This window comes from Dendrobates tinctorius, unplaced genomic scaffold (genome assembly GCF_039654945.1).
Source record: "Dendrobates tinctorius isolate UK_male_01 unplaced genomic scaffold, ASM3965494v1 ptg000186l, whole genome shotgun sequence".
Classification (NCBI taxonomy): Eukaryota; Metazoa; Chordata; class Amphibia; order Anura; family Dendrobatidae; genus Dendrobates; species Dendrobates tinctorius.
This window is the reverse complement of record NW_027361853.1, coordinates 1,912,986-1,927,301: the sequence shown is the minus strand read 5'-3', so window position 1 is coordinate 1,927,301 and position 14,316 is coordinate 1,912,986. Positions and strand designations below refer to the sequence as shown.

Sequence of the window (14,316 nt, the reverse complement as noted above, 5' to 3'; positions counted from 1 at the left end):
GGGGAAGATGGACACAGTACTGCGTCAAGGGCTAGTGGCTGGTTCTGGGTGCACTGTTGAAGTGGACAGGAATTATTGAGGCTGAGTCAGTGGGCTTAGGGATAGTCCAGGACAAATGAGTGACAAGGCTGAAGATGTGTTGAACTAAGGAAGTAAAAAATATTAAGTGTTGTACCGTATCCCCCATTTTCCAACGTAAAGACTTGAAATGACCAGCAAACGTTTGCTTGTTGCAATGAGCTTGGTGTCCCATGAATTGTGTGCAGCGGCTGTAGAGGATGGAAGCCTGAAGATAATGAAGGCCAGTGGCCTACAAGTGAGTGTAATGCAGCCAACACCTCACTGCACATTAGGACACTGTTTTCCTGTAAAGTGCCAGAACGCAACTAAACAGCACCTCAGTCATAATTACCCCTCGTGACCACTTTTACATACCTGCTAGTTAGTTCTTAGACCTATAGTAAGAAAATAATATAGTTCTGGATAATCCCTTTAAAAAGATCATTCAAGAAGCTCAAACTAGTACAAACATAGTCAGATACTGAATATGAAAATGCTGCAGTTCCGGTATTTTCTTTGAGAACATGGTGCTTAATTACCGTATTTATTCCTTATTTTATCAAACAGATACCATAAAACATTTCTGTCCCTATATATCTGTATACATACTCTTCTTTTTAGTGGTCCCAGTCGTGCAGTCTTGGCATCTTGGGCTTTATAGGTCAGCCATAGGCCGCTGTGTACATGCTGAATAAAGCAAATGGAATCCCCATACTTAATCTCGGCAACACCCATTCCATCAATGTCTCGCTTTGGGCCAGAGTCCAGCTTTTCCTGCATTAAGAACAAAAGGCCAGTGAACATTATCCAAACCCATTTATTTATGTTTATCACTTAATGTTTGAAGTTAACGTGAATTTAATTTGGTGAAAAACAAACATATCAATAAAATGTGAACATTTTTAATTAAAAATATTTGTGAAACTAAGTACAAATGGCAAAGCTACATAGTGATCATCAGAAGCAGTTATATACCTGTCTTACACAATGTGTATTTTCGTACCACAGTTCTAATAAACCCCAGTGGGTACGCTGTGAAGGCACACTTAATTGCAAGTATATCCAAAGTTTGCTCGTTTGGCTCTAGCTTTATAAATATAGTCCCATTGACACGCTGAATAAATTGGTGATCTGTGACTCATACTTTGCTACTAAGTTGTTCAAATAAAGCAGGCCAGCAAAGACAAAGACTGTGACCTTTACAGGAACATGTTAATTATACATAGTTAAATCCTATAAACTCCTTATAAGCAATGCTTAATTAGTAAATGCCAATAGCCTGTAGTGCGTTACCAAAATTAAGACAGAGAAGTGGCTTGAAAAAGGGCTAAATGACATAATAACACCTCACTATTATAGTATGCAGACTTCTACAACGTATGGTTATAAGGAGGTGACGGGGAACCCCATTGCTTCCCCTCTCTCTCATGTGCTGACCCCGTGCACTCTGTTGTATTAACTGTATTGTGCCATATAATGTTGTCATGTATGTACCTGTATGTTAATATGTGTCAGTTGTTGTATTAACTTGATGTACTGTAATGTAATGTTTCATATATCCGCATTGACTTGTAATGTATTGCTTAGTGGTGTTTCCCTTTAACTTGCATATTGCACTAGCTGAGGGACAGTTAAGAGTTAAAGGTGTTGGCTGGGCGAGCAGAAGAAAGGCGGCAGGAAGCTCCTGCTTCCAGTTAGTAGCCCAGGCACGTTGGCCCTGGGCAGGTGTATAGGAGCTGCCGGTGCATTGCCAGATCCCAGGAGGGGACAGAATCTGCTGCCCCGGGACTCAAGACCTAAGGACCACAACATGGCCCTAGGACTTCAGAAGGGCCCCTGCTGAAGGGACTAAAAGCATCCAGATCACCAGCGAGTGGACTGCTGCTTGATTTCGGCTACCGTAGCTGTGGTGGGTACGGCCGTGGATAGTGTCAGGGAGAGAGCAGGAAGACAGTGTTGTACCCCTTTTTCTCCTCAATGTTTATTAAAGTTCATTCCCTGTTGGACCGCAGCTGTGAATCTGGACTTTAATTGCCTGGACTACCGTGGCTGGGGGATGAAAAGGTAATCTGTGGGGGAACCTGTGTTCGTCCAGTGATTCATCTACAAGGGGCCGGGGTGTCTGTGGACAGTGTTTTGTGGGTGAACTCGGTCAGGACTACTACCCCGGTTGCCCTTGTTACATGGTCACTCCAGGGGAGCAAGATAAAGACTGTGATTGATTCCATGACAAGATCTAAATTTTCAGCTATTTATTCGATTGCCCCAATTAAATTTCTGGCAGGTGAAAAAACCTTTAGGGAAGTCCATCAGGACAGAATGACTGGTCAATCTAAGTATCACTATTAGGTGCACAAAGTTGTGATCATTTAAATATACCTTCCCACCTGCTTGTTTTTACTCAGTCTCCTCCCTCTTCTTTAATTGACAGCTCTGGCTTCACAGAGCCAGAAATATGCGGAGATAGATTAAAACCAAGCAGGGGGAACGGTATGTATATATGACTGTCTCCGTCATGATACATCGAGCACCTGTACTTGGTTTGAACAGTCATTTTGTACTGATGGAGTTTTTTTTAAAAGCAAGTACAGGCATTCAGCCAAAAACAGCCCTCAGTATTTTAATTTAGCTCTCATCTATACTTCAGGCCAATTTTATCACCAACCACATAAATATTGATTTTAGATACAAAAGAAAGGTAAAAAAATTATGGTAAATAAATAAAAAAGTAGCTTTGGCTATTTCAATATCATTAACAGCTTTGCACAATGTGTGGCAGGAATAGTTGGACTCAATTCTTGTGGTTTGGGTTTGTAATGGAAACCACAATATATGAATGTAAAACACTAGCTTTTCCACTAAAAGGAAAATAGCAAAAAATTGGAAAAATCTAAATTAAGCACTCCAAGCTGAAACAATTTAGCACTCAGGCTTAATAAAGCTCCACAACTTTCCAAAAATGCGCTGTGTGGCCAGAATCATACACCATGGGTACATATATCCAACAAATACTAGAACCATTGCTAAAAGTTTGAGTAATATTTAGGCTCCATCCAGAGATATGTACATCGCTCCATCATCGATAATGTTATTCTATTATTTTGCGCTCCTTAGCCTTTTTTCTTATACTTTTTGGATTTCAATTGTGTATTTTATATTTCCTTCTAAATTTAATTAAAATATTATTCCATGAAAACCACGCTGTAATGCTAGATTTGTTTTATGACTTATCACCGCCACCAGATAGACCCTAGTGTATTAATATAGTGTCTGAATCAAGTGATGTGTCTGTCCTTTTGACAGAAGAATATCGCTGCATGCTGTTATTTATCCTGTATGTCACAAAGTCAAAATTTCAAAAATATACAATTTTTCATTATTATGAGGGTTTTTTTATACCTTGTAGCTTTTAACTGTAATCACTATTTACCTTTGATGCTCTGAAACAGAATGCTGAAGACTTGGTGTCAGACTTTGCTCGGTCTTGTAGCACTAATCCTTGGTCCTCTGTCAGTGCCAAATACTGCCCAGTTGTAATATGCCGTAGGCGGAATGTCTGCCCCCATTTGATGTGACTGCCACTCCAACTGAAGAGAGAAAACAGCATTAAAAAGAGGTTCCATCAGAAAGTGTGCTAAAAGCAACAGAGAAAATATATATGGGTACCTTATTCTAAGGGGTTCCACTCTCCATAACGACCTGGCACGAACACCAGCTCCTCCTGCTTCATAATTAACTTTCCTAGCAAGATAAAAGGCACATATATAGGTTTATAAAAAATATAATAATTAACATTGTAAGACTGTGAATTTCAATTTCAAACAGAGACTGGACAGACATGGAGATGGTTTAGTAAATCCTACACTAAGCAGGGGTTGGACACGATGAACCTTGAATTCCCTTCCAACTCTAACATTCTAAGATTCTATGACATACAGAGATATCACAGGACTGAATTTAACCAGGGTGTTTGAAACTAATCAAAATAGGGGCAGTGGTGGATTCAAAATCTCTATATATGATGGAGTTGAAGGTTTTCATTAGCAATACGAGTTTCAGTGCCGAACCAACATATTAGTCAATTGAAAAAGCTACACTACTGTAACTGTGTCGGTGTGCAAAGAGCGCCCAGTTACACACTGTGACAGAGCATAGAGATGTGATTTTCCTGCTCTGCCTCTCGGCCCCTTTTGGTTCCCTTAGTAGGAGGGGGGGCCCGATGCTGGCCGTCATCATAAGTTCAACTGCCTCCTGACAAAGCTGCTTTTGGCGAAACGCGCGTCGAGGCTGCTGAGTGGGAATCCTTTAGGGGCATCGACCTTCACCTATAAACATCATGACTTCAGGTATATTCTCCCCCCTTTTTTAGGGGGTCCTCTGCATTGTAGTTTAGGTTACCACTTATAAGATGTGAACAGGCTAATTCCTCTATACAAGTACTCTGTGGTAGTTATATTACCATCTATACCTGATCACCTATCCATATATTTTATATATTTTTGATATTGTATAACCTTTCTAGGATAGTCCTGGTGCCTGGGTTTCTACTTATTGATCTGGTTTTTTTGCCATATTGAATTGTTTATTTGTAAATCAGTTATATTGCATTGTATCTTTTTACAATGAACCCCAGCAGAGTGATGCTCCTATTTGATAGTCCCAGTTGTTCCTGTTATGTTGTCTCATGCTATGTATCAGCTCTCACAACTATTGTAATGATCTATTTTTATATATTTTGATAGTATTTTCTAAATGTTGTATTATCGATTATATCTCTTTATTGTGACCTTATTTCTATTAAGTTAATTCAGTTTTTAGATTAAGTGCTCATATTTTTGGTTGTAGGATTAACAGTTTTGTAGTGTTTATGAAGCTATAGCTTCAGATTTAGAGGATTAGCTTTGTTGGTGTATTATGTATCAGCTGGATATCGATACATCTGACCTCACTGTTGAGAGTGGGAGCGACATGCTCCGTCTCCCATCAATCCCCCTCTGCGTCTGACATCACTGATGCAGACACTGACAGCAGGCGTGATGACGTTATAACTTGGCACCCCCTGTGTTGAGATGTGTGGGTGCTCGGAGAAGCAGGGGGAACGAGGAGGAGAGGTGAGTAATGTATTTATTTATTTATTTTTTACGGGGTACGGTATATGCTATGGGGTCTGGTGTCTGTGCCAGTGCCGGTGCCTGCAAGTGGGCCCCCCTGCTTGCTCAGGGCCCCAGCACTTGTGATACTTACCCTCCCATTCCACCACAGTGGCGTCTTCTGTGTCATCTGTGACATTTCAGGTCAGATGTTGCGGTGACGTCACGTCTGTGCACCCTCTGCCTGAACAGTCACAGTAGAGAGAGCCAGAAGACGGCGATGCTGAGGTGTCTGGACCTGTGGCCAGCCACGAGAGGTGAGAACTAAATTTTTTTTTTGATGTTTGGAGCATTATATGGGGCCTGTTATATATGTAACATCATATATGGGCCCATTATACACTGGAGCATCATATATGGGACCCATTATTCACTGGAGCCCACAAAAACCTGGAGCCGGCCCTGCTGGTATCTATAATGCATTCAGACCCCTTTAAATTTTTCACTCTTTACTTCATTGCAGCCATTTGGTAAATTCAAAAAAGTTCATTTTTTTCTCATTAATGTACACTCTGCACCCCATCTTGACTGAAAAAAACAGAAATGTAGAAATTTATGCAGATTTATTAAAAAAGAAAAACTGAAATATCACATGGTTATAAATATTCAGACACTTTGCTCAGTATTGAGTAGAAGCGCCCTTTTGAGCTAGTACAGCCATGAGTCATCTTGAGAATGATGCAACAAGTTTTTCACACCTGGATTTGGGTATCCTCTGCCATTCTTCCTTGCAGACCCTCTCCAGTTCCGTCAGTTTGGATGGTGAATGTTGGTGGACAGCCATTTTCAGCTATCTCCATAGATGCTCAGTTGGGTTTAGGACAGGGCTCTGGCTGGGCCAGTCAAGAATGGTCACAGTGTTGCTCTGAAGCCACTCATTTGTTATTTCAGCTGTGTGCTTAGGGTCATTAGCTTGTTGGAAGGTGAACCTTCGGCCAAGTCAGAGGTCCAGAGCACTCTGGAAGGGGTTTTCATCCAGGATATCTCTGTACATGGCTGCATTCATGTTTCCTTCAATTGCAACCAGTCCATGCAGATGAAAAACACCCCCATAGCATGATGCTGCAACCACCCTGTTTCACAGTTGGGATTGTATTGGGCAGGTGATGAGCAGTGCATGGTTTTCTCCACATATACCACTTAGAATTATCACCAAAAAGTTCTATCTTCGTCTCATCAGGCCAGAGAATCTTATTTCTCATAGTTAGCAAACTCTATGCGGGCTTTCATATGTCTGGCACTGAGGAGAGGCTTCCATCGGGCCACTCTGCCATAAAGGCCCAACGGGTGGAGGGCTGCAGTGATAGTTGACTTTGTGGAACGTTCTCCCATCTCCCTACTGTATCTGTGGAGCTCAGCCACAGTGGTCTTGGGGTTCTTCTTTACCTCTCTAATGAAGGCTCTTCTCTCACGATTGCTCAGTTTGGCTGGACGGCCAGGTCTAGGAATACTTTTGGTGGTCCCAAACTTCTTCTGTTTAAGGATTATGGAGGCCACTGTGCTCTTAGGAACCTTGAGTACTGCAGAAATTCTTTTGTAACCTTGGCCAGATGTGTGCCTTGCCACAATTCTGTCTCTGAGCTCCTTAGCCAGTTCCTTTGACCTCATGATTCTCATTTGGTCTGACATGCACTGTGAGGTCTTTTATAGACAGGTGTGTTCCTTTACAAATCAAGTCATATCAGTTTAATTACACACAGCTGGACTCCAGTGAAGGAGTAGAACTATCTCAAGGAGGATCACAAGGAAATGGACAGCATGTGAATTAAATATGAGTGTCTGAGCAAAGGGTCTGAATACTTATGACCATGTGATATTTCAGCTTTTCGTTTTTAATAAATTTGCAAAAATGTCTACATTTCTGTTTTTTTTCAGTCAAGATGGGGTGCAGGGTGTACATTAATGAGAAAAAAATGAACTTTTTTGAATTTACCAAATGACTGCAATGAAACAAAGTGTGAAAAATGTAAAGGGGTCTGAATACTTTCTGTACCCACTGTATATTTTCATTCAGTAGTTTTATGTCCCACAACCGCTCCAGGCATGCACCATACACAGAGGCTGCCAGGCTGATGTCAAGAAATGTGCATGTGACTGTTCTTGCTTGTATATGGGATAGTAATGTGCATTATCAGCATTGACATACTGTATGCTGATCCAAGTATAAGATGGCCCTTATTGCACTGACCAATAGGGATAAGAAGCTATACAGAACTCATAAAGTCACTGCACAAAGGTTATTGCTGTTATCTTGTGTGTGGCATGATTATGACACTATTTATTATGTTTTATGAATTTCTATTCCACTAAATCCATGTTCCCTTAATCTAACCTATGTTGAGCTTCTGCTGGGTCAGTAGATGGGATTGTCAAACATTCATCATGGCCATGGAAAAACCGGACCACATGTCCACCGAGAAGATACCCTGAAATAACAGAATAAAATACATTTAAAACAGAAAATAAAATCAAGACACACATATTGTATAACCTGTAGAAAACTCATATAATTCATTAAAAGGTTACTACCATCTCCAAGATACTATCACAACATTTAGTAAGTGTAATAATAATAATATTAGCAAATACTTCCAATTAAAAATGTAGTATAGTTCTTCTGATTCACTATGTTACCTACTTCATGTGCACAGCATTGCAGTAGCTTAGGTATTCATGGTTACGACCACTCACATAGTGACAGTGAGTTAGTTGTTAATGGCCGTACCCAGGTATTGCAATTCCCAACACATAGGGTAAGCAACACAGCAAATCAGAAGAACTAGAATACATTTTTAATGGGAGCTATTCGCTAATATTATATTATTACACCTACTACATATTGGGATAGGATCTTGGAGATGGGAATACCTATTTAAATTACACCTAATATTATACTCAGAAAACAGGTGTAAGAATCAGTATAACCTCAAGAAGATTTGCGGCTGAGCGTTCCACTTCTCCTTAAAAGCAAACCTCCATACCATTGTTTTCTGTAAACTGTATGGCTGTGCAACTCAAAAACTAAACCCTCTCACTGAAGTCTTCTTCTGTGCAAACTTCTTTAAAGGGATGTCCAGTCTAAAAAGCAAGGTCTGCAGTCACTGAATGTAAATGCAGAATCGTGAGAATGTGCGATGTCCACACTGTCACGATTCCCCTGTATGCCCCATGCAGGTGGGTAGTCACGTGATTGAATGGTACCCGATGCGATTTGCATACTTGTTGTCATGTGCCAACTAGCATCATTCAGCTTCAATCAATAGAAGAAAATTCAGAAAAGCTGGCTGAGACTAGTCAGCAAGTCACTGCCAGTATAGAAATTCCATAAATGAGAACAAATGACCACCTACTCGCATGAAGCAAACAGGGGAATCGTGACAGTGTGCGCATTGCACACTGTTGCAATTCGGGAGTAATAGCGCGACTGCAGATTTTGCATCTTAGTGCATAGACGGCCGTATTACTCGTGCGAGGATCACATCGCAATCCTCGGACTGGCTGTCTTCTCTATTGACCTGAGTGTAACACAAAGTATTTCTCTGAAGCAGTCAAGCTCAGGTCAGGAGAGTTGACGGCCAGTCCGAGGATTGCGAGGAGATCCTCGCATGAGCCATGTGTCTGTGCCCTTAGACCATTCAATCCCTTTAATGGTTGTGCAGAGTGCTAATGAATTGCTCTTCCTGACAAAAGAAAGAACTGTGCAGCTACATAGTCCTTAATACTACACATCTCCTTTCATCTCTATGATCAATGCATGCAAAAAGGAAAACTAAAGCTGCCATCAGTGTTCAGCCTCCTATTACAGTAAGAAAAGTATGGGATCTGGGAAAGGTGAAAAGTATCTGAACCCAAAGGAAAGAAACAAAGCTGGTGACAGTATATCCTTCAATAAAGCTAAGAAAAATATTTATTCTATGCCCGATGCAACGTTGCATACCTTGTTCATGGAATAAATATTTTTCTCAGTTTTATTGAAGGATGTGCTTGTATTTTGAGATCCTGAGATTTGCTCCCGCATTGGTGGAATGATGCTGCTTTGATGTTTTCTTTTTCCTATCCTATCCATGTAATTATCTGACAGAGGAAACCAACGATTGGCTGCAAGAACAGCTGACCTACAGACAGGATATTGTCTAACCGGAAGTGATGACGCCATGTCCATCAGACTATGCAGCTAATCAGTGACTGCATGGGTGGCACATCCCATTCTGATCCTGGCAGAGACCACCACCATGAAGGCACTGGTTCACCAGGGGTTAACACAGGTATTTTAATCCTCTCCAGTGCCCCCTCTATGCTGCAACTTTGTGTCAGGTCTGCAGCACAGCATTTCATCTATGTGACTGCTGCAGCCAATCATTGGCTTTAGTGGCTAGGTAGACTGCATGAGACCAGTGAGGCTATGAGCTGCGGCGATCATAGGACATTACCACTGCAGCTCTGCCAACAAGGAATCTCAGGAAGCATTTAAAGAAATGGTTAAACTCCATCTATAAAACAATATCCAAATTGGGTTTTTGTAAAACTAAATTAAGTAAAAAAACAAACCCATGAGAATCATGTTTCCTTTCCATACAGTAAGCAGTCTTCTAATTCTTATATTTCTCAAAGCATCGTGATGAAGATATTTAATAATTTATTTAAAATTGTAATCGTGACATTTACCGACGACAAAATCAAATGAGAGAGGAAAAAGCAGAGTTTAAAAAAGGTTACATAGATGTGACACTTGTCAATGTGCGTCATAGCCGGTTCCTTAGGGCATTGAGCTCAACCTGATAAGGATAAAAACAAAGAGATTCTGCTGCTCCTGTCAATTTCAATGTTAATGGTAGATTTGGCGTTTCAGGCCATTGAACAGAGACGGTGGTTCAGACGAACCCTTCGAGTCTCACAACCGAAGAACAGAGAACTCCAATCACACTGTATCTCTGGGGCTGCAGAACCAAGACTGTGAGATGGATAGAAATATGAAGTTATTTTATTTATAGACTTCCATTAACAGCTCTTCTATTAACTCTACTATTTGCTATTTAAAAGGTAACCACTGAGGCAACTGACCGAAATCAGAGGATGTTTAGAACGTCTTAACAGCAAGGCTACTTGAAAGACCAACAGGACCACGAGAGCAGCAGGGAACTTACCATGTGAGTATACTTTATTGCAGTGTTCCCCAACTCCAGTCCTCAAGAGCCACCAACAGGATCTTGTTTTCAGGATTTCCTGGAATTATCACCTGAAAAATACTAAAGAAATCCCGAAACCAAGAACTGTTGGTGGCTCTTGAGGACTGGAGTTGGATAACACTGCTTTAATGCATCTCCTGCTTTCTGGACATTTAAGAAAAAATATGGGGACAACTCGTTTAAGCTCCTGGGCCCCTATTACATAATTTGTCTCAATTATTTTTACATGAGACAGGGAAAAGTTTCGGTCCCCCAGACTTCAAGGCCCAGGTGCATCAACAACTCTGAGTTCCCTATATGGTTCGGCTGCCGGTTTAACTTTTTTTTTACATTTCTACATGTCCTTGCAGAATTTACAATTTTTCCTATAGAATGTAAAAAAATAATTACTCCACAAGCCTTTGAGGTATAGTTCTATCAAACTAGAGTAAACTTTTCTAGACATTGGAATAGAAGTCCCAAGGAAGCCAATAAAGATGAGTATAACTGATTTGACTGAACAACACTTTACATAGCTGTGACATAGTCCAGTGCTAATGACGAGTACCCCCATTATGTAAGTGTGAACCTCACCTTCTTCCACACTGCTCCCAGAGCACGTTGGATGGACATTCCAGAGGGTCTGCATAAAAGACGCATCCACCTGGATGTTGCCCATCCCATTGGATATGGATAGATGCTGTCAGATAAAGTTGAGATAATGTTATGCCATAGAACAGTATTATTAAGCAGTATCTTTCACCAAATTTTTCATGTTGACACATGATATAATAGTGGCTGCAGAGTGATTTTTTTTATTTTTTATTTTAGGTCACCTCTCTGTTGCAGAGATCTTAGCAACCAAAGTATTTGGCATCTGATGAGCTAACTTTAGATAGGTCAAGTGGCTGTTTTCACGGGAAGGTACTTCTCCCAGTATGAGTTGCTATCTGATAACACCCACTTGGACTGAACAAAAGTAAAGGCCCCGTCACACTAAACGATGTCCCAGCGATCCCACCAACGATCCGACATGATGGGATCGCTGGGACATCGTTAGGCTGATCGCTGGTGAGCTGTCACATAGACAGCCCCAGCGATCAGGACCAGCGACGCTGGACGCTGGTTTCTAATGTAAACGCCGGGTATCCAGGAGCCACGTGACTCCTGGATACCCGCTGTTTACCTTGGAAACCGGCGCACACGCTGGTTTCCAAGGTAAACATCGGGTATCTAGGAGCCGCGCGACTCCTGGATACCCGACGTTTATCTTGGAAACCAGCGTGTATGCCAGTTTCCAAGGTAAACAGCGGGTATCGAGGAGCTGCGGCTCCTGGATACCCCACGTTTAAAATATCAACCAGCGTCCAGCGTCGCTGATCGCTGGTCTCTCGCTGCCACACGCAGCGATGCGCGCTGGGCAGCGGGAGACCGGTGATCGAAAAACGGCCCAGGCCGCTCAAGCACGATCAGCGGCCAGGGCCGGCAGGGGGGGGTCGGTCGCTGATCCCCGTCACACACAGCGATCTCGCTGGTGAGATCGCTGATGTGTCACAAAATCAGCGATCTAGTGTGATGGGGCCTTTAGTTCATTAGGTGTCAAACGTTTTGATTGCTAATATCTCTGTAATTGAAAGGCAAAATAAAAAAAAAATTAAAGAAAAAAAAAACATGTTTTTTTCCGCTCTGCAACCACTATCACGTGTCCAGCTTAACATGAAAAATTTGGTGAAAGGTCCCCTTTAAACATGTTAAATGTTTTTTAATAATGCAAGGAAATGTAATACAGTCTTGTTTTAGACTAGGGCTACATGGCAACTTATATTCCTGCTCAAACCATCATAGAGAACAGTTAAATAATTTTGTTATTCAGTATAACTTGCGCATGACTAAAAGTAATGGTGGATCCTAAGCTTTGAAGAGTAACCACCGTTTGATTTTTGTCCCCCATAATTCAATAGCACACATGGAAATAAGAAACTTTGTAATACATCATTCTCAATATCCTCAATTCTCCATTAAAATCCATCTTCAGTGAACATAGACTTGAGATAGGAGATAACAGACGGTGCTCAAAAAGTTCTACAGAGCACTGTAACTGTGGTTTCAGACGAACTTGCAGCAGAATGTCTGTGTCTGCTTTTAGCTCTCCCTCTCTTCATAGAATTTCAAAAACACCAACTGCCATCTCCTATTTCAGTAATGGAAATATTCTGTCTACACTGAATATACACTCACTGGCCACTTTATTAGGTACACCATGCTAGTAACGGGTTGGACCCCCTTTTGCCTTCAGAACTGCCTCAATTCTTCGTGGCAGAGATTCAACAAGGTGCTGGAAGCATTCCTCAGAGATTTTGGACCATATTGACATGATGGCATCACACAGTTGGCGCAGATTTGTCGGCTGCACATCCCTGATGCGAATCTCCCGTTCCACCACATCCCAAAGATGCTCTATTGGATTGAGATCTGGTGACTGAGGAGGCCATTTGAGTACAGTAAACTCATTGTCATGTTCAAGAAACCAATCTGAGATGATTCGAGCTTTATGACATGGCGCATTATCCTGCTGAAAGTAGCCATCAGATGCCTGTTCTTAGCTGAGAGGAGTGGTACCCAGTGTGGTCTTCTGCTGCTGTAGCCCATCTGCCTCAAAGTTCGACGCACTGTGCGTTCAGAGATGCTCTTCTGCCTACCTTGGTTGTAACGGGTGGCAATTTGAGTCACTGTTGCCTTTCTATCAGCTCGAACCAGTATGCCCATTCTCCTCTGACCTCTGGCATCAACAAGGCATTTCCGGCCACAGAACTGCCGCTCACTGGTTTTTTTTTCTTTTTCGGACCATTCTCTGTAAACCCTAGAGATGGTTGTGCGTGAAAATCCCAGTAGATCAGCAGTTTCTGAAATACTCAGACCAGCCCTTCTGGCACCAACAATCATGCCACGTTCAAAGGCACTCAAATCACCTTTCTTCCCCATACTGATGCTCGGTTTGAACTGCAGGAGATTGTCTTGACCATGTCTACATGCCTAAATGCACTGAGTTGCCGCCATGTGATTGGCTGATTAGAAATTAAGTCTTAACACACAGTTGGACAGGTGTACCTAATAAAGTGGCCAGTGAGTGTAGATGTTACATGGGAATTGAGAGTCAAAGATAAGTCCAGGAGAAGAAGGAAGAAAATTTCTCTCAGAAGATATATATTATAATAAGTATATTATTTTTATGTGTATTATTGATTTATGAACTACAAATTAAGTAAAAATAATCATTTTAGTAAGGATAAGCCATTTTTCAGGTTGGTATAATACCGCTGAAAATGGTATTCTCTTTAAAAAGTGACACCTCCTCCCAGTATACTGAATACATATGCCAAATATGAAATTACATGTATCACTACTGAGGAAAATAAATCCAATATTTTAATAATTGAGAAGTCAAATACAAGGTATATAATCTGATGCGGTGAAAAAATGTAATGTTTCAGAGGATTCATTAAAACGAAAAAAGTGGTTTGGTACTGTGTTAGGCTAGTTTCACATTAGCGTTTTTTTGCGCAGCGCATCGGGCGCATAAAAAACGCAAAGAAAAACGCAAAACAAACGCGCGTTTTTTTAACGTCATGCGCACGCTGATGCGTCAAAAAAATGCAGCGTTGGTTGCGTTCTACATGCGTTTTTGCATGCGTTTGCGTTTTTTATGCACATGCGTTTTTAGGTGTGTCATTTTTTCCATTGTCTAGAGAACATTCTAGACTTGTTTAACTCAAAAACGCATGCGCAAAAAACCGCAACCGTGCGCAAGACCATGCGCACGCATGCGTTCCCATAGACTTCAATGTGTTGTTTTTGCGCATTCCGTGCGCAAGCGTGCGCATGCGTTTTTTTGCCGAGACAGGGCGCACCAAAAAATGCAACATGTTGCGCCTGGCGCGAAA

At 41.5% G+C, this 14,316-nt stretch overlaps 1 protein-coding gene across 1 annotated transcript in view; it reads right to left on the bottom strand.

Moving 5' to 3' along the window:
* Positions 1–14,316, bottom strand: part of RYR3 (ryanodine receptor 3) — an 869,465-nt gene that overhangs the window by 534,680 nt on the left and 320,469 nt on the right. The window contains exons 8-12 of the mRNA XM_073552155.1: positions 10,970–11,075; positions 7,543–7,636; positions 3,727–3,801; positions 3,491–3,647; positions 670–834 (exon numbers count right to left, since the gene is read on the bottom strand). Coding sequence (XP_073408256.1) covers positions 670–834; positions 3,491–3,647; positions 3,727–3,801; positions 7,543–7,636; positions 10,970–11,075 — 597 coding nt within the window. The remainder of the gene's footprint in view (positions 1–669; positions 835–3,490; positions 3,648–3,726; positions 3,802–7,542; positions 7,637–10,969; positions 11,076–14,316) is intronic.